This window comes from Otolemur garnettii, unplaced genomic scaffold (assembly GCF_000181295.1).
Source record: "Otolemur garnettii isolate 467f Iridium unplaced genomic scaffold, OtoGar3 scaffold00106, whole genome shotgun sequence".
NCBI classification, from domain to species: domain Eukaryota; kingdom Metazoa; phylum Chordata; class Mammalia; order Primates; family Galagidae; genus Otolemur; species Otolemur garnettii.
In genome coordinates, this window is record NW_003852501.1 from 2,232,101 (window position 1) to 2,253,206 (window position 21,106).

Consider the following 21,106-nt stretch of genomic DNA (forward strand, 5'->3'; position numbering starts at 1 on the left):
GGCATCATAGCCCACAACTACCTAAAACCCAGGGGCTCAAGATATTCTCTTGCCTTAAGCCTTCCCAGTAACTGGGACTTACAGGCACCCACCACAACACTTGGCTGGTTTTTCTATTTTCGGAGAGACTAGGGTCTTGCTCTTGCTCAGGACGGTCTCCTAATTCCTCAACTCAGGCAATCCACCCATCTGGGCCTCCTAAAGTGCTAGGATTATGGGCATGAGCCACCATACCCAGCTTTCAATACAGCTTTTAAAAAAGTATTTACAGGCCATTCTGGGTTACTCACACATGCAATCCCAGTACTCTGGGAGACTAAGGTGGGAGTATCAGTGGAACTCAGGAATTTGAGACCAGTCTGAGGAAAAGTGAGATCCCCATCTCCACTAAAAATAAAAAAAGAAAATTTAGGTTCAGTGCTTATAGCTCAGTGGCAAGGGCGCCAGCCACATACACCAGGGCTGGCAGGTTGGAACCAGGCCCAGGCCTGCCAAACAACAATGACAACAACAACAAAATAGCCGGGTATTGTGGTGGGTGCCTATAGTCCCAACTATGCAGGAGGCTGAAGCAAGAGAATCACTTAAGCCCAAGAGTTTGAGGTTGCTGTGAGCTGTCACGCCATAGCACTCTACCAAGGGCAACATACTAAGACACTGTCTCAAAAAAAAAAAAAAAAGACTATTTAGCTAGGTGTTGTGCTGCACACCTGTAGTCCCAGCTCCTCCAGAGGCTGAGACAGGAGGATCACTTGAGCCCAGGAGCTTGAGGTTGCAGTGAACTACAATGAAATGACACCACTGCAACGTAGATCCCATCTCTGTCTGGCTCAACAGAGCAAGACTCTATCTCAATTAAAAAAAAGAAAGCAGCGAAGACACTAGTAAACTTAACTTCTATGTCAATTAACACAGTCATAAATTTAAGGCCAGTCACCAGTGAAATCTTATCTAATCAACAAGAATGAAGACAATAACAGTCATTCTCAAGTATTAAGGGGCATATTAAATTCTAGCTCCAGATTGAAATTACCAATAATTGTTATCAGCCTTTATTTCAGCAGCTTTGCTTCATTTATTCAATAAATATTTATTGAGGCTTGGCACCCATAGCACAATGGTTATGGCACCAGCCACATATAACAAGGGTAGTGGGTTTGAACCTGGCCCAGGCCAGCTAAACAACAATGACAACTGCAACAACAACAACAAAACAGCTGGGCATTGTGGTGGGCACCTGGGAGGCAAGAGCATTGCTTAAGCCCAAGAGTTTGATGTTGCTGTGAGCTGTGATGCCATGGTACTCTACCCAGGGAGACATAGTGAGACTCTGTCTCTAAATAAATAAATACAATATTTATTGAGTGTGGTCACTATGTGTCAGGAACCTTTTGGGTCCTAGAGGCATAGCAGTATCCAGAAACAGATGAAACCCCTGTTAGCTGTCCTTTTATAGGAGTCATGTAGATCCAAATACTGTCCAGGCTTTGCCACATAACAGGAAACTTCATGATGGCCCTAGGATTTATAAATTTACTCTTCAAAATTCCAGTCTTTTTTTTTTTTGGTGACAGAGTCTCATTACGTCACCCTCAGTACAAAGCCATGGCATCACAGCTCACAGCAACCTCAAACTCTTGGGCTTAAGCAATTCTCTTGCCTCAGCCTTCCAAGGAGCTGGGACTACAGGCATCCACCACAATGCCTAGCTAGTTTTTTTGTTGCAGTTGTCATTGTTGTTTAGCAGGCCTGGGCTGGCTCGAGCCTGCCAGCTTAAGTGTATGTGGCTGATGCCCTATTCCCTGAGCTATGGGTGCCAACCCAGCATAGTCTATTTTCTTAGTAGGCAAAGTTTTCCTTTAGCTTACCAGTAAGCCAAGCTAAAAGGCAGGCAATAATCCTCCTATCCTACCAAATAATACACACTAGATCATTGCTTAAAATTTTTGTTAAAAAGAAAAAAAAATCAGCTAGAAGCGGTGGCTCAGATCTGTTATCCCCGCACTTTGAGACTAAGACAGTAGAATCACTTGAGGCCAGTTCAGAACCAGCCTGAGTAACATAGGGACATCCTGTCTCTACAAAAAAAATTTAAGAATTAGCTGGTTGTTGTGGCCCACACCTACTGTCCCAGCTACTGGGGAGGCTGGAACAGGAGGACTGCCTGAGCCCAGGAGTCCACAGTTACAGTATGCTATGATCACACCGCTACACTCCAACCTAGGTAACAGGATAAGACTATGTCTCTCAAAAACATAAAGTAAATAAATAAATAAAATGAAATAAAGAAGACCAGTGGTTCTGAATGCATTATGTCTATGAAGAGTTTAGGAAAAATGTACAATTGTAACTAAGCATTTCAATGAATTTCTACAGCAGTTTAGGTTTTTCCTAAAACCTCCTTTGTGCAACAAGATTTCAAGCAGCTCTCCATTTTGTATACAGAAATTACAGACTATTATCCGTATAGAAGTGTGTTAATAATAGAAGAAAAATTTAGTACAACTTTATGATTACAAGCGTGAACTAAAATAACATCTGTCCCTGCCAGTAGTTGACTGACTGGAACTTCTCTTGGCCAAGCGGGTCTCTAAATCTGAGAAAGGAGATGAGACATGCCTCATCATGTTCCCCTCCCTTCTTAGGGATGTTCTCTATGACTCACTAACAGGCCTAAGGCTATGCAAGACATACTTGCGTGTCCTCAGTATAGACAACAAACCACTGATTTAACAGACCCTTATCTTATTTTAATTCAGCATTCCTTTTCACTGATTCCTGGTATATCAGAGTCTAACTCAGAGGTTCTCAACCTGTGGGTTGTGAGCTCTTTGGGAATCAAAAGACCCTTTCACAGGGGTTGCCTAAGACCATCCTGCATATCAGATATTTACATTACGATTCATAACAGCTCCAAAATTACAGTTATGAAGTAACAATGAAAATAATTTTATGGCTGGGGGTTACTACAACAAGAGGAACTGTATTAAAGGGTCGTGACATTAGGAAGGTCAGCCAACTGCCAACTTACGAATCTTTAAACTCATCTATAACCTATGGGCCCCCCACTTTGAGATGTCCCATCTTTTCCAGTAAACCAATGTATGTTTTGCATGTATTGATTTATGACATTACCTGTAATTTCTATCTCCCTGAAATGTTTATTTTTATTTTATTTTTTTTTTTTTTGAGACAGATCCTCAAGCTGTCCCCCTGGGTAGAGTGCCGTGGCATTACAGCTCACAGCAACCTCCAACTCCTGGGCTCAAGCGAGTCTCCTGCCTCCGCCTCCCAAGTAGCTGGGACCACAGGTGCCCACCACAACGCCTGGCTATTTTTTGGTTGCAGCCGTCATTGTTTTTTGGCGGGTCCGGGCTGGGGATTTGAACCCGCCACCTTAGGTGTACGTGGCTGGCGCCTTAGCCGGTTGAGTTATAGGCACCGAGCCCTCTCTGAAATGTTTAAAAACCAAACTGTAATCCCACCACTGAGAGTCCACTTGCTTGGCCATGGCTCCTGGTCATGGTCCTATAAATTTGGATCAGAATAAACCTCTTTCAGTTATTTTACAGAGTATGGCTTCTTTTCTATGACACAAAAATTATCACATTAAAAAAAATGACAGTTACAACTAGTATTAGGATTACAAATTATGCAGTGGCTCCCTACATACGAATTATTTTCAAATTACATTCCCAAACTCTACCACTTTCAAGTTCCTAAGTAATGGCTGATTTGCTTACTGACAATTGTATTACAATTTTAAATAACCAAAGAAGCAAATATTCAATGCATTATGAAACAATACACAAATATATGTAAATTGAAAACAAAAGCTATTTTTTTAGAGACACTCTGTTGTCCTTGGTAGAGTGCAGTGCACATCACAGCTCACAGCAACCTCCATCTCTTGGACTTAGGTGATTCTCTTTCCTCAGCCTCCCCAGCAGCTGAGACTACAGACACCCGCCACAACACCCAGCTATTTTCTTCTTACAGTTTGGCCGGGGCTGGGTATGAACCAGCCACCCTCCACTGGTATATGAGGCCGGTGCTCTACTCACAGAGCCACAGGTGGGCCCCACAAAAGCTTTTTTTAATGATCTCTGGAAACAAGCCTTTGTCATTCAAATTTACAAATTCCTCTCTCAAACACCTCACAGGAAGTAAATGACTCTAATTCAAGAAGCCAAACAAGATAAAAATAATAATAATTCATATGAAAATGTCCTGGCCTGGCCTGGAGGCTCACACCTGTAACCCTAGCATTCTGAAAAGCTGAGGCAGGAGGATCCCTTGGGCTCAGAAGTTAGAGAGCAGCCCAGGCAAGAGGAAGACCCCACCTCTACTAAAAACATAAAAAATTTGACTGGATGTCCATGGTGAATGTCTCTAGTCCCACCTACTTGGGAGGCTAAGGCAGGAGGATTACTTGAGTCCAGGAGTTTGTGGTTGCACTGAGCTGCAATGATGCCACAGTGTTCTACCTGAGGCAACAGAGGGAGACTCTGTCTCAAAAAATGTAAATAAGTAAAATATACAAAAATGTGCTTTCTTAAAACCCAAGAAATTAAAAGCAGAAAGTAGATGACAAGTTTAAGCCTAAATTGTCAGCAATGGCAACAAATGTAAATAGACTAAATATTCCAGTTGCAAAATAAGATTAGCCTGGATCAGCTCAGTGCCCTTAGCTCAATGGTTAGGGCACCAGCCACATACACCAAGGCAGGAGGGTTCGAACCCAGCCCAGGCCAGCTAAACAACGACAACTGCAACAACAAAAAAAGCTGGGTATTGTAGTGGGTGCCTGTAGTCCCAGCTACTTGGGAGACTGAGGAAAGAGAATCGCTTAAGTCCAAGAGTTTGAGGTTGCTGTGAGCTATGACTCCATCGTACTCTACGGAGGGCGACACAGTGAGACTATCTCAAAAGAAAGAAAAGAAAAGAAAAAAGATTAGCCTGAATTAAAAAACACAAACCACACATGTCCCCACCCTGCAAAATTTCAATTCACCAAAACAATAATTCCAAATCAAAATTCAGAGTATTATGTGGCAATAATTATGTAATTACAAAGAGAAAAAAGAACTAAAACTACCTTCCAATCAATATGAGAGATTTAAGCACAGGAAAGTGCACAGAAAATGCAATCAAGACAAAAAAAAAAAAAAAAAAAAAATCACAGCCTGAACAGCATAGTATAATTAGCACATCTAATCTACAGGACCAATTTCAAACAATTCCTGAAGATATATTTTCAAGTGCACATAGGACATTAACCAGAAATGACCATGGCTCGGCGCCTATAGCTCAACCGGCTAAGGCGCCAGCCACGTACACCTAAGGTGGCGGGTTCGAATCCCCAGCCCGGACCGCCAAACAACAATGACGGCTGCAACCAAAAAATAGCCGGGCGTGGTGGTGGGCACCTGTGGTCCCAGCTACTTGGGAGGCGGAGGCAGGAGACTCGCTTGAGCCCAGGAGTTGGAGGTTGCTGTGAGCTGTAATGCCACGGCACTCTACCCAGGGGGACAGCTAGAGGCTCTGTCTCAAAAAAAAAAAAAAAAAGAAATGACCATATGCGCTATCATAAAGCATGTTTCCACAGATAAAAATAATATCCTTTGACCAAAACACAATTAACCTAGTAATCATTTTTTAAAAAGATAAATGTAACACCCTCAAATATCTGGAAATTAAGCAATATGCAATACTAGAATTTAATTCTTTGCTCATTCTATCACCCCAAATAAATTACAAATAACAATGTGTGGACTGGAATGGTCTATGTATATATTTTCATAATTCATAGACCAGTTATTCATATATAAGTTAGCAATAAAATAATTAACCGGGCATCTCGGTAGGTGCCTGAGTTCTAGCTACCTAGTGGCTGAGGTAGGAGGATCACATGAACCCAAGAGTTTGAGGTTGCTGTGAACTAGGCTGACGCCTCAGCACTCCAGCCTGGGCAACAGAGTGAGACTCTGTCTTTAAAAAAAGAAAGAAAGGAAGAAAAGAAATATATAAATTAGTAAGAGTGAGTCAATTCTAAGTCTTTCTGATTACATTTTAAATCCCTAGACTAAGAGGAAGCCTAGTAAACTATCAGAACCCTTATTTTTGTCACCCACTAGATGACTAACCAACTGGCTGACTTAACTCTATAGCGAAGATACAACTGCCACAGCTGTGTTCTGAATTAATAATCTATCTCAGCTTATAAATCATTTGTTCACAAAAACACCTAAGAATCCAAGAATTAGAATTTTAACTCAACCTTATATGACTAAAGCTTAATTGCCTTCTACATTTAAGTTTCTTAGTTTCATCCACTTTAGACTAAAATATGAGGCCGGTAGTGCCTACAATTCTTTGAGGCTGGCAAAATTAAATATTGTACATAATTAAGTTCAGAAACTCATCCTAGGAAAAATACTGCATACCTCATTCTGGACATCACTATAGTCACCTGGGAAGCTATGCACTGATGCCAGCACCTAGTCCACATTTCAAAGCTATTTTGGAACTCTTTTCCTAGAATGGCCATCAGAGCTGTCACAGTATCACCCCTGATGTCCTGCATGTCATAAAAATGTCTTCCTTTCAGTTATTTACTTTATCTTTACTGGGGGCCAGATCAGGTGAGTAGGGAGGGTGCTACTTGTGTACCAGCAAAAACTCCCTGACAAACAGTGCTGTGTGAGCTGGTGCATTGTCTTGATGCAAGATCCATGAGAGTTGGCCAAGATTTTCAGTTAAGATTTTCCTAACTCTCTCTGATTTTGATACACAATTTGACAAATTTTTGCAATGTTTTTATCAGTTCTGATTGTTACTGGCTCCCCTGACTTCTCTTCATCAGTGGCATTTCTTTTCCCTCAGAAAAATATTTAATCCATCTATGCACTGCCATTTTCCTCATGGCATTTTCCCCATATACTTGGACTAACATGTCCCTGATTTCACTTCCACTTCTGCCAAATTTAAAGACACTTTCTGTTTGTTGCTCTAATTCAAGCTCCAACATTCTCACAACAGCACACTAAAACATGCAACAGTAATAATGAACATTATTCAGAGAGACACCACCAGGTGTTGACATGAACAAAGCTGTGAGACACTAATATACTAAGATTATGAAACTTACTGAGTTGTTTATACAGGGGTGCCAAGTTCACAAATTTAATTGTCAGACCTCATATATGAATGGGTGAATCATCTTAATTCTAAAGATACTACCCTCCCAGATGAACATTTTCTAAATTTCTTCTTTATGCCAAGCACTGTGTTAAATGCAGGCAATACAAAACAGTCTACGACTGGCTTCTCCTCTCACCTCGAGGTGCTTACAATATACAGGTATTGGAGAAATTATACATAAAAACGTTCCTATCTTTGCTGTATTGCAAATACAATCTTTTTTTTTTTTTTTTAGACGGAGCCTCAAACTATTCTCCTGGGTAGAGTGCTGTGGCATCACAGCTCACAGCAACCTCCAACTCCTGGGCTCAAGCGAGTCTCCTGCCTCTGCCTCCCAAGTAGCTGGGACTACAGGTGCCCACCACAACGCCTGGCCATTTTTTGGTTGCAGCCATCATTGTTGTTTGGCAGGCCCGGGCTGGGGATTCGAACCCACCACCTTAGGTGTATGTGGCTGGCGCCTTAGCCGATTAAGCCACAGGTGCCGAGCCTGCAAATACAATCTTAACAACACTAGATTTCAATTATATGTCTGAGTAAGAGAACCCTCTAGTGTCTACAACTGTGTATATGCTTCAACAAATCTCTATTATTCTGAGGACCTAACAGCATCTAGCACATAGTAGTTGGTAAAACAAAAAAAAAGTTTGCTGAATGAATGCTGAAAAAAAGTAACACAAAGCAGCATACCACAAATGAGAAATAACGACAATAAAAAGAATACAACACAGACACTGACCAGTGTATGGGTTTTCTTATCACCTCGCATTTAACTATTAAAACATTATTTTCTGATTGTCAATGCTTCCCCCCCCAAGGAGGAGTCCACAATCCAGCATGACAGACAAACATGTTTTAAATGCCTTCATGGAGGTCTTACAAATTGCAATAAAGGCAGAAATGAGAAAGCACCTCACTCTCCAGAGATCAGGGTCAAGGCTGATCTCCAAAGAAAAGGCTCTCCACAGAGAAATGGACTCTTGAGTCCTTAAAAAGCTGAGTAGAGTTTCATCAGGACAGGGAAGACAACAGTTCAGGCCAAGACACGGTATGATGAGGAATTTCAAGTATTACTGTGAGGTTACAATCCATACAATACATAGGGTAGAGGGGAAAGATACTAATCAGGTTTTGAAGGCCTTTTTGTTTTTGTTTTTTTTTTTGAGATCGAGTCTCACTTTGTCGCCCTCTGTAGAGTGCCAGGGCCTCAAAGCAACCTCAAACTCTTGGGCTCAAGTGATCCTCTTGCCTCAGTTTTTCATTTTTAGCAGAGACGAGGTCTCAACTCAGGCTGATCTCGAACACCTGAGCTCAAGCGATCCACCTACCTCGGCCTCCCAGAGTGCTAGGATCACAGGCATAAACCACAGCGCGCGGCCTTGAGGCCTTTTAGTGCGACCCTCTTGGGTGAGACTGGGATTTTAGTCTGATAGAAAATAGGAATTCCTTTAAATTGCACACCAAAGATTCGATTATAGTGGAACCACGGCGTGGAGAATGGATTATGAAGAGAAACATCGTTTCACTATCATATCACTCCTTCCTGGCGTAGAGCAGCGGCCCCTACCACGTACCCAAATACTAGTGACCACACAGGTCTCTCACCAGTTAAGTCTCTGCACCCTTTTGAGGGTCATACACCACATTCCAACCTGCTTCATCTCTTTTACAAATCAATTCTCTAAAACTTGTTGAACCATCCTTCACAGACACGGCGCTGAAATGTCCATTCGAAAATGTCGTTCTGCTACTCCACCATTTCGCCTGCTAGCCTTTAGCTCTGTCACGTTCCTGGCCCGCTATGTTGCCTACTCGTACACACAGGTGTCTCCAGCTTGAGTCCGGGCCCTCAAGTTCCAGAGCCACCCGTCCCACGCAGCCCTCAGCCTCCAAGGCCACCACCTTCTCCCCTCGAACGCACCTCCCCCTCCACGTACCCCCTCCGTCTTCATGTCCAGGATCTTCTCCACCTCGAACACATCCTCCCCGTCTTCCTCGCTGTCTCCACCGGCCTCCGTTCCTCTCGTGACTGCGTCCTTCTCAACCGCTAGGCCAACTCCTTCTTCGACTTCGGGACACTCATCAGTGCTATAGGAACCTGACAGAGGAACTGCGGTCACACCGACTCCCTCCGCCACTGGCTCCATCGTGTAAAATCAGCAACCAGCCGCAGAAAAGAGGCTACGACACACACACCCGGCCCGCTCCTAGCGTTCCGCGCTCAGCCTTAATCCACTTCGGCGTCGTGACGAAAATCGGCCTATGACGAGCTGCGTACTTCGGAGTGCCACTTGCGGGAACCAATCACGTAAAGGCAGGCGCGCAGCTCCCCCGCCGAGGGGGGAGGGGCGCCCAGGCGGAAGAACGCTATCCGGGGGTGGGGCGGAAAGGTTGCAGGGGGCGGGTAGCAGTGGGCAGGGCTGCGAGCCCTGGGACCGTGGAGGCGGGTGCTGTCCGGTATAATGGCGGGAGGAGGAGGGCGGCGCGGGGAGGAGAATGAGTGAAAGAGGGGAGGGAGAGGAAGGCTGTAATGTCAGCTCCCGATGGTCCTTATCCCACACCCCAAAAAGACATGGAACCAAAAAAATCTAGAGTATTATGACATGGATTATGGAACACCCTGATGCTGAGGGTCCATGCTTAGACGGTAACTTTGGGGATTTACCGGCCGAGCCTCAGACCTCATCAGGACTGGGCAGCCACGAGAAACTCCTTTCTGACAGTCTCCCAAGGGGACATAGGGAGGCAACTCCTCTCAAGCCCTCATCCTTTTGTGTTTCAGGGGGTCACAAAGGTTCACAATAGCTGTTGTCCACGCTGTGTGGCCTATGGTGATAGCACAGGGTGCCCCGGGACCATGGTGGAGTGGTTCCCCTACAGAGTTACTAAGTTATTCAGGTTTTTAACAACTTGTTCTAATTTTTTTCTTTTTCTTTCTTTTTGGCCCGGGCCTGGTTTGAACCCGCCACCTCCAGTATATGGGGCGGATGCCCTACTCCTTTGAGCCTCAGGCACCACCCACAACTTTGTTCTAATTTTGATAATTTACATATTTTCCCAGAAAACTGTTCATTTCTTTCAGATTTTGAAATTCATGGGTATAAAGTTGTATGTGTATGGAATTCTCTCATAATTCTTTTATTCACATCCATGTATGTATTTCCCCTTTCTTCATTTCTGAGGTCTGTTTGTGTTTCTTTAATTCTTCCCTCCACAGGTTTGCCAAGGGATTTTCTACTTTTTTGGAGTTCACACGCTTTTTTTACTTAGCAATCTATTTCTGTCTTACCTTTTCCTTTGTTTTTTAAGTTCATTAATTTGTTTTATCTTCGTTATTCCTTCTTGTTAATTTCTTTAGGTGTGTTCTGTTGATCTTTTGCTAGACCCCAATAACTCTCAGATAAATTCTTGGTTAATTTATTTTTATCGTTTCAAAGTTAGAATCACGCAGTTGGCCACCAACTCTCCACTATCCTTGTCATCTATTCTAGGCCTAAAGAATAGGGAGCTAGAGTTACAAAAAGCCTGCTTCTTCAAGGTGTGAACAAGGCTCTCCTCATCTTGTACTTGGACTCCTCTTAGACTAGTCTGGGCCTCAGAGTAGCTCTTCCCAATCCACCCTCCTAACAGGGAAACTGAAATACAAGACTCCGGGGGCAGGAATAACACACAGGTAAGTCTGCAAACTCCTTTTCTCTTAATAAAAAAAATAACAACAACCAAAAAAATCTTAAGTAGGACCAAATTTTCTTTACTTTTTTTTTTTTTTTTTTTGAGACAGTCTCACTTTGTCGCCCTCCATAGAGTGCAGTAACATCATAGCTCACAGCAACCTCACACTTTTGGGCTCAAGCAAGTCTCTTGTCTCAGTCTCCCCAGTAGCTGGGACTACAGGCGCCGGCCACAATGCCTGGCTATTCTTCCTTGCAACTGTCATTGTTGTTTAGCAGGCCCGACCAGCTAGAACCACCAGCCTCAGTGTATGTTGCCAGTGCCCTACTCACTGAGCTACAGATGCCAAGCCAGGACCAAATTTTGTATATGAGGGACTCTCAGTCCTATATGACTACTTCATGTTTTAAGAGCATCTGAAGTTTTTTCCCCTCTAGACCAGCTGCAAGCCTAAAGTTGCCAGAAATCCCACAACAGGACTTTCAAGCTGCCTCCTTATACCTGACAGTGGGCACAGGAATAACCTACTCATAGGAAGATTTAAGGAGGAAAGACCAGTATCAGGCTAACTTGGAAGCCTTCAAGATCTTAGAGGTACAACAGTGGCAGGAACAATTTGGTGTTTTATTATGGATTCCAATCTTCTCTTTTCTTGGCTGACTTCTTCATTTTGTGGAGCTCATCCTCTAGGACTGGGTTTTTCAACTTTAGCATGGTTGGAATTTGGGGCTGGATAATTCTTTTTTGTGTGGCATTTTACCTGCCCTTGTCAAAGAAAAGCAAGATCCCAGTTACAGCAAAGACAGGAGGGATTTATAAGCAAGGAGGTACCGGGCATGAGTGGATGAAAAATCACTAAGAGGAAAATCAGGGGTAGAGGGAGATTCTGATGAAACTGATTTGACAGGATTCTTGACCAGGGAAAGCTAGATTAATCAGATATCAACTGGGAGATGGTGGAGGATGAGGAATTGCTTTTTGTAAAGACTGGACGTCACCGAGTTGCCCAGGCAGGTCTCAAACTCCTGGCCTCAAGTGATCCTCCTGCCTCAGCCTCCCAAAATATTGGGATTACAAGTGTAAACCACTACAGCTGGCCCAAATAAATTGATCAAATATCTAGAATGATTGGATATCAAGAGTGTAGGATTCTTTTTTTTTTTTAATTGAGATAGAATCTCACTCTGTTGCGGAGTAGAGTGCTATGACATCATAGTTCACAGCAACCTCAAACTCTTGGGCTTAGCAGTCCTCTTGCTTCAGCTTCCCGAGTACTTGGGACTACAGGCGCCCACCACATGTTGGCTAATTTTTCTATTTATCATAGAGACGGGGTCTCCCTCTTGCTCAGGCTAATCTTGGACTCCTGAGGTCAAGCAATTCACCTGCCTCGGCCTCCCAGAGTGCCAGGATTACAGGCACTAAGAGGAAACATCAGGGGTAGAGGAAGATTCTGATGAAACTGATTTGACAGGATTCTTGACCAGGGAAAGCCAGATTAATCAGATATCAACTGGGAGATGGTGGAGGATGAGGAATTACTTTTTGTAGAGACCGGATGTCACTGCGTTGCCCAGGCAGGTCTCAAACTCCTGGCCTCAAGTGATCCGCCTGCCCCTCTCCCTAAGGGGCAGATTTCCGTTGTCCTCTGACTTGGAGTGGTAGTAGGAATAGAAGTTTTGATGATAGGTTGGGGTCACAAAGAGAAAAGATTTGTACCACAGCTTGTTATGGCAGCAGAGACAGTATTAGGCAGACAGACAACAGGGGCATCAATGAACACAAACCTTCTTACTGGGAAATTACACACACACAAGCCCAGAGAAGATGCATTAACAGAAAAGGTTTGAAAAAGCCCCTAAATCTCTAGTTGGGTTGATTGGTGAAGGTCTTCTCCTATACGAAGCCAATCTGAAATGCCTAAAGCTTTAAAAAGATCACAAAGCATACAAAAAAGCATAGAAAAGTGGCCCAATAAAAGGAACAAAGTAAGTCTCTAGAAACTGAGCCTAAAGAAATGAAGACCTGGCTCGGCGCCTATAGCTCAACCGGCTAAGGCGCCAGCCACCTACACCTAAGGTGGCGGGTTTGAATCCCCAGCCTGGACCCGCCAAAACAACAATAGCCAAAAAATAGCCGAGCGTTGTGGCAGGCGCCTGTGGTCCCAGCTACTTGGGAGGCGGAGGCAGGAGACTCGCTTGAGCCCAGGAATTGGAGGTTGCTGTGAGCTGTAATGCCACGGCACTCTACCCAGGGGGACAGCTTGAGGCTCTGTCTCAAAAAAAAAAAAAAAAAGAAAGAAAGAAATGAAGACCTATGAATTATGAAAAATTAAAAATCTTTTGACTAAGATCAAGTGTAAAAATAACCATCTTAAAGATGCCCAATGAATGCTAGGCACATTATAGGCTCATGCTGTAATCCAAGCACTCTGGGAGACTCAGTCGTGTCAGGAATTCAAAACCAGCCTGAACAAGAGTGAGACCCCATCTCTAATAAAAATAGAAAAACTTTAAAAAAGGTAAAACTAGGCAGGCATTGTGGTGGGTACCTATAGCTCCAGCTAGTCAAGAGGCCGAGGCAGAGGATCACTTGCGCTCAAGAGTTTGAGGTTTCTATAAGCTATGATGGCATGGCACTGTACCCAGGGTGACAGAGTAAGACTTTGTCTAAAAAGATAAAGAAAATAGGCCAGGCATGATGTCTCACACCTGTAACCCCAGCACTCTGGTGTAGAGGACGCCAAGAGACAAATGACCTCTAAGCAAGATGATTTACAGCTGACAGGTGGACTCTCCGGCGACTTGTCCACAGGTGCTCCTTGTGGAGAAGGAGCCCGTGCTCTCAGCACGTAGTCATTGTTAATTACTCCCCTCACTTGTATTATTCCATTTCAGTAAAAGGCTGGTGTGTAGGGGCTACCCAGAAAGTAAGGGCTAGCCCGCCTTCCACAAACTTGTACTTCTAATCCACCTCTCGCCTGGTTCCTTCCGAGACCAGGGCCATAGGAGCCCGATGGGTCGCGACACTCTGGGAGGCCATAGTTGGTAGATTGCTTGGGCTTATGAGTTTAAGACCAGCGTAAGCGAGAGTGGTGGCTACTATAAATAACTGGGTGTTGTGGTGGACGCCTATATTCCCAGCTACTGGGGAAGCTGAGGCAAGAGAATCACTTGAGCCCAAGGGTTTGAGGTTGCTGTGAGCTATGATGTCAAGGCACACAATCACAGGGTGACTGAGTGTCTCAAAAAAAAAAAAAAGGCTTGGCACTCATAGCACAGTGGTTATGGAGTCAGCCACAGGCTGTTGGGTTCAAACCCAGCCCGTGCCAGCTAAACAACAATGACAACTGCAACAAAAACTAGCTGTGGGGCGGCGCCTATTGCTCAGTGGGTAGGGCGCCTGCCCCCTATACAGAGGGCCTATACAGAGGGTGGCGGGTTCAAACCTGGCCCTGGCCAAACTGATAAAAAAAAAAAAAAAAACTAGCTGGGCGCCTATAGTCCCAGCTACTTGGGAGACTGAGGCAAGAGAATCACTTAAGCCCAAGAGTTTGAGGTTGCTTTGAGCTGTAATACCACAGCACTCTACCAAGGGTGACATAGTGAGACTGTGTCTCAAGAAAAAAAAAGTATACCAGTGTAAATGTAACATACTAGTATTTATACTCATTCTTTAATCCCCCTATCAAGGGAGACATAATGAGACTTTGTCTCAAAAAAAAAAAGAAAAACAAGAAAATGATGCACAGACAACTTAAATAAAATCAGGCAAACAATGCATGTACAAAATAAGAATATCAACAAATAGAAACTGTAAAAAAAAACTAAGAAATTCTGGAGCTGAAGAATATAACTGAATGGAAAAATTTACTAGAAGGGTTTAGATTTGACTAAATAGAAGAAAGAGCATACTTTAAGATGAATCATTTGAAATTTTTTATTTGAGACAGAGTCTCACTTTGTTGCCCTCAGCAGAGCACCATGGCTTCATAGCTCACAGCAACCTCAAACTCTTGGGTTCAAGCGATCCTCTTGCCTCAGCCTCCTGAGTAGCTGGGACTACAGGCAACCATTACAATGCTTGGTTATTTTTTTTAGAGAAGAGGTCTTGGTCTAGCTCAGGCTGGTCTTGAACTCCTGAGCTCAGGCAATCCACCTGCCTTGGCATTTGAAATTATTAAGTCAGAGGAACAAAAATAAAACAGAATGAAGAGAAGTAAGGAAAGCCTAAGGAGCTTATGGGACACCATTAAGTAGAGCAATATATGCATTTTGAAAATTCCAGAAGGGGTAGGAGCCTACTTGAAGAGATAATGTCCAAAAACTTCACAAATTTGAATAAAGAAATGGACATAAAAATTCAAGAACCTCAATGAATTCCAACGAGGATAATATCAGAGAGACCCCCATGGAGACACATTATAATCACATATTGTCAAAACTGCAAAGAGGATCTTGAAAGCAATAAGAAAAAAAGAGACTCAACATATACAAAGGAGCTCCTATAAAATTATCAGTAGATTTCTCAGCAGAAACCCTACACATTACAAGAACACAAGAGAGCAGGATTATATATTTAAAGTGATTTGTAGCTCAGTGGCCACGGGGCCAGCCACATACACTGGAGCTGGCAGGTTGGAACCCAGCTCAGGCCTGCCAAACAACAATGACGACTATAACCAAAAAATAGCTGGGCATTGTGGTGGGCACCTGTAGTCCCAGCTACTTGGGAGGCTGAGACAAGAGAATCATTTAACCCCGAAAGTTTGAGGTTGCTATGAACTGTGACACTATAGCACTCTACCCAAGCCAACACAGTGAGACTCTGTCTCAAAAAAAACAAGAACAGCAATAAAAATAAATTCTTGCTGACCAGGAATATTATACCAGGCAAAACTTTCTTGCAAAATGAAGGAGAAATTAAAACTTTCCCAAGTAAGCAAAAGCTGAGGGAGTTCACCACCGCAAGACTTGCGATACCAGAAATAGTAAAGGGAGTCCTTCAAGTTGAAATGAAAAGATGTTAGAGAGCAATATGAAAGCATGTGAAAATAAGCTCTCTGGTAAAGATAAATAGACAAATATAGAATCACAGTATATAATGTTGAGTATATAAATCACTTTTAGTTCTGGTATAGCATTTAAAAGATAAAAGCATAAAAACTATTAATCTAACTATAATTCTTTGCTAATCAATACACAATGTAAAAAAGGTACAATTTGTGAAATCAAAACCAAAAGTAGGATTCCTGGCAAGATGGCTGACTACAGACAGCTTTCACCAGCAGCTCCAGTCCAGAAAGAGAAAAACTGAACTGAAGTTAACTCAGAGCAGTTGAAGTTGAGGGATCAAACACAAGGAGAAGAAATCAAGGTGCTCAGTGTTCCTATGGAGCCAAATGAAGATGTGAAAGAAAAAGGAAGGGTGAGAAAAGAACAGTTACAGGGCAAAGGGACTGAAGGAGCCTGGAACCAAACAAAGGGGTAAGGGGGTCCTTCCCCCACCCCTCCCTTTCCATGGATTCTCTGTGCAGAGCAGTCCCACAGGAGAGAGCCGCAAAACCCATTTTCCTGCACCTAGGAGTTTCCAATCCCTGTGTCCCCATCCCACCTGACAGAAAAGTAAACAAACTTTCTGCTGCCTTGTGCCCACAGCCCACCCTATCTCTTTTGGTCACTTCACAGACTGCCCCCTGCAGAGGCCAGCATCCCAGCACTCTAGCAATTTGGAGTGCTAACTTGGTGGCCCAGGCAGTCTAGAGGGTCTGTCCCACCATCAGCACCAGAAAGGTGAAGGAATTCCAGCCAGACCCACTGGGAAACCAAAGATCATAGAAGCAACTTTCTCCCTTAACACAACTGCCCAGGTCCTTGACTGGCCTCACAGTCAAGGAAGGTCCTGCCCTCCTAACATGTCTGGCAAGGTCTTTAGGGTCCTCTGCATTGTGTGTTATGGTGAACTGAGTGTGCTCTGCTCCCCTACCGAGTGCTTCCCTGCACTTCCTTCAGAGGGGCAGGGTCTTTTCTGGGTGTCCCTTATTCTAGCAGGGATCATTTCCCTGCCCTCTGGAGTGGCTCTGTCCAGAGTGTGTGCCTGGCAGGCTTCTGGTGTTTCAGCCCAGCTCCCCACCATACCCCTGTCCCCCAACTCCTCCTGCTAACTTGAAGAAAGACAGGCCTACCCTTAGGCAAACCCACCCTAGAAAGGTCTGGGAAGCAGACCACAGGCTGTGTTTCCCCTCCCTCAGCTGCCAGTGAGGATTGGTCAGTTCAGCTAGGACTCCAGCAAAAAACTCTTAACGCTTTGAATTTTCATGAGGGGCATTTATGATAAGGCAGAAAATTAGGTGGGAGCAGTTGGGTGGCCTGAAGAGTCTCCATGTCCAGTTGTGGGGAAAGAGGGGAACCATAGAGTTAGATCTTTTAAAACAGGGACTTCAGAAAATTATGAGGCTCCTTTATTTTTATTTATATATATTATTTATTTATTTATTTTGAGACAGTATCACTTTGTTACCCTTGGTAGAGTGCCATGGTGTTATAGCTCACAGCAACCTCAAACTCTTGGGCTCAAGTGAGCCTCTTGCCTCAACCTCCCAAGTAGCTGGGACTACAGGCACCTGCCACAGTGCCTGGCTATTTTTAGAGATGGGGGTCTCTTGCTCAGGTTGGTCTTAAACTCACCTACCTTGGCCTCCCAGAGTGATGCGGATGCTTTGAACTTCAGGGTGGTCTGATACGAGGACAGAAGCAGATTGGCAAGCTTACTGAGAGTCACCTCTCCACCAGCCTAGGAGCATCTGGTGGTCTTCTCCCAACCACTATCCTACCCAACTTGGAGAAAGCAAGGCCAGCCATCAGAGAATCTCACACTGCAGCCCCCAAAGGGAGCATCTCTGTGTGAGAAGGGCTACAGATATAAACCCTAACTCATTTCAACAGTCAGAGTTAAGAGGTGGTGAGGCCCATATCATGGGGACACTAGAACTGATTTCAGCCTGCCAGTTTTAGTTTTAGTTGCCAAACAGGTCTCTGGGATGCTGAGTAACTCCAATAACTATTTAGGAACAACCTAACATTTTCTGCAAAAAAACTATAATTAATATAAAAACTTAGCTGAAAATACACATGAAGAATCAGCAGAAGAATTCTGGCAACATGAAAAATCAGAACAAATCAACTCCCCTAAGAGATGAAAGAGAGATACAGCAGAATATACCATCAATAGCAAAATTATTGAAATGTCAGAAACAGATTTCAGAATATGGATGGCAAATAAGATTGCAATTGAGGAGAAGATGGGGGAAAAAATCTAAAAGTAATCCAAAACTTGTCTCAAGAAATTAGTGAAGTTAAAGACAAAGTCACCAAGGATCTGGACAGAATTAGGAAAGATAGCAGAGCTTAAGGAATTGAAAGAGGCATTCAAGGAGCTTCAAAACACACTAGAGAGCCTGAGTAACAGAGTAGAACATGGAGAAGAAAGAATTTCAGAAATTAAAGACAAGACCTTGGAATTAACCCAATCATTCTAAGAGGTAGAAAAAAAGAGAACAAAAACTCAATATTCCCTGAGACAGTTACAGGATTACCCCAAAAGATCAAACATCCAAAACTATAGGGATTCCTGAAGGAGAATAAAATGGTTCTCAAAAGCACCGAAACTTTACTTCAAGACATAGTGGTGTAGCATTGTGAGAGACACAGAAATTTAGATAGTAGATAGTTTCAGAACCCCAGTAGTCTCAATTCAAACAAAACATCTTCTAGACACATTGTAATTAACTTTGCCAAAGTCAATATGAAAGAATCCTGTAAGCAGCAGGTGTAAGAAAAATATTACCTACAAAGGGAAAAATGTCAGGATGACTGCAGACTTTTTAAGCCACAAGGGAGTGGCATCAGCCTTTAACCTTTTTTTTTTTTTTTTGAGACGGAGCCTCAAGCTATCCCCCTGGGTAGAGTGCCGTGGCATCACGCTCACAACAACCTCCAACTCCAGGGCTCAAGCGAGTCTCCTGCCTCAGCCTCCCAAGTAGCTGGGACTACAGGCGCCCGCCACAACACCTGGCCATTTTTTTTTTTTTTGGTTGCAGCCATCGTTGTTTGGCGGCCCGGGCTGGGGATTCGAACCCGCCACCTTAGGTGTATGTGGCTGGCGCCTTAGCCACTTGAGCCACAGGCGCCGAGCCAGCCTTTAACCTTCTTAAACAAAACAATATTCAGCCCAAGATCCTGTCTCCTGCTAAACTGAGTTTCATTTGTGATGGAGAATTCACATATTTTACTGATATGCAAATGTTGAGGAAATTCACAACTAGACCAACTCTACAGGAAGTACTTGGACGCATTCTTCATACTGATCAGCATGATGGTTCATCACCCAAGTAAACACACCCAGAAATTAAAGACCAAAGCCTAGCTCTACAGTGGCATAAGGGATAAAACTAAGCACTGACCCACCACAAAACCAGACGAATAAAACACCATACCTATCAATTATCTTAATAAATGTGAATGACTTGAATTCCCCACTAAAGAGGCACAATCTGGCTGACTAGAAACAAAAGCTCAAACCTAAAATCTGCTGTCTCCAAAAAACCCACCTAAGGATAAAACACTAAGGGCGAAGGGATGAAAATTAGTATTCCAAACAAATAGCACCAAATAAAAGTAGGAGTTGCAATCTTATTTGTAGCTATAATTGGATTTAAGCCAACACAAATAAGAAAAGACAAGATGGACACTACATACTGGTCAAGGGGCTTCCCCTTCTCTAAACATGAAGAGATTTCAACTGTTAACATTTATGCACCCAACCTAAATGCTCCTAGATTACATAAATGAACCTTAAATGATCCTGAACAATATGATATCTTACAGCTCCATAGTAGTTGGAGATTTCAACACCCTTCTGAAGTACTGGACAGATCCTTCAAATAGCAACTAAACAAAGAAGAAATGGATTTAAACGTGACCCCAGAACAAATGGACTTAACGAAGACATATACATAATATTTCATCCTAATAAAAACTGAGTACACATTCTCTTCACCCCATGGATCATCCACCAAAATTGATCATATCTTAGGTTACAAATATAACCTCACCAAATTCAAAAGAATATAAATTATTCTTTGTGTCTTCCTAGACAATCACAGAATAAAACTTAACACTAACAGAAATCTTCATACCCACATAAAGTTATGGAAGCTAAATAATTTTATGCTGAATGACAGCTGGGTTAAGGACAGGATTAAGAAACATATCATTAGATTTCTTGAATGAAGTGATAATGAAGCACAATCTATCAAAACCTGTGGGATACTACGAAGGCAGTCCTACGAGGCAAATTTATAGCATTAGATGTCAACAACTGAATGACCACCTGAAGCAACTGGAAAAAGAACAATCCAACCTCGAGTCTAGCAGAAGGAATAACTAAAATCAGACCAGAATTAAATGAAATCAAGAACACAAGAATCATTTTGAAGATCAGCAAACCAAAAAGTTGGTTCTTTGAAAAGATTAATAAAATTGAAAAACCTTTGGCCAGACTAACCAGAAACAGAAAAGTAAGTTCTCTAATAACATCAATCAGAAACAAAAAAATAGAAATAACATACCATAGAAATACAAAAGATCCTCAGTGATTACTGTAAAAAACTATATGCCCAGAAATTTGAAGATGTAGGGGAAAGAGACCAATACCTGGAAACACACCACCTTCCTAAACTCAACCAGAAAGAATTAGAAATTTTGAATAGACCTATATCAAACACTGAAATTGCATCAACAATACAAAAATCTTCCAAAAAAGAAAAGCCCTGGATCAGATATTTTCACACCAGAAGTCTATCAAATTTACAAAGAGGAAAGAAAGGAATCCTCCCCAACATGTTCTATGAAGCAAATAGCACCCTCATTTCAAAACCAGGAAAGGACCCAACAAAAAAGAAAAACTGTAGGCCATTATTGTTAATGACTATTGATGAAAAAATAGTAAGATCTTAGGAAACAGAATACAGCTATACATTAAAAAAATTATCTATCATGATCAAGTGGTTTTATCCCAGGGATGCGAGGTTTGTACAACATCATAAATCCACTAATGTAATTCACCACATAAATAAATAAAAAATAAAGACCATGGCTCAGCACCTGTGGCTCAAGTGACTAAGGGGCCAGCCACATACACCTAAGGTGGCGGGTTCGAATCCCCAGCCCGG

At 42.9% G+C, this 21,106-nt stretch overlaps 1 protein-coding gene across 1 annotated transcript in view; it reads right to left on the minus strand.

Annotated features, from left to right (window-relative positions):
- Window positions 1-9,442, minus strand: part of MPHOSPH8 (M-phase phosphoprotein 8) — a 48,979-nt gene extending 39,537 nt beyond the window's left edge. Inside the window, exon 1 of the mRNA XM_023517242.1 lies at window positions 9,141-9,442. Within this exon, the coding sequence (XP_023373010.1) occupies window positions 9,141-9,350 (210 nt within the window). The 5' untranslated portion in view covers window positions 9,351-9,442. The remainder of the gene's footprint in view (window positions 1-9,140) is intronic.
- Window positions 9,443-21,106: the final 11,664 nt, after the last annotated feature.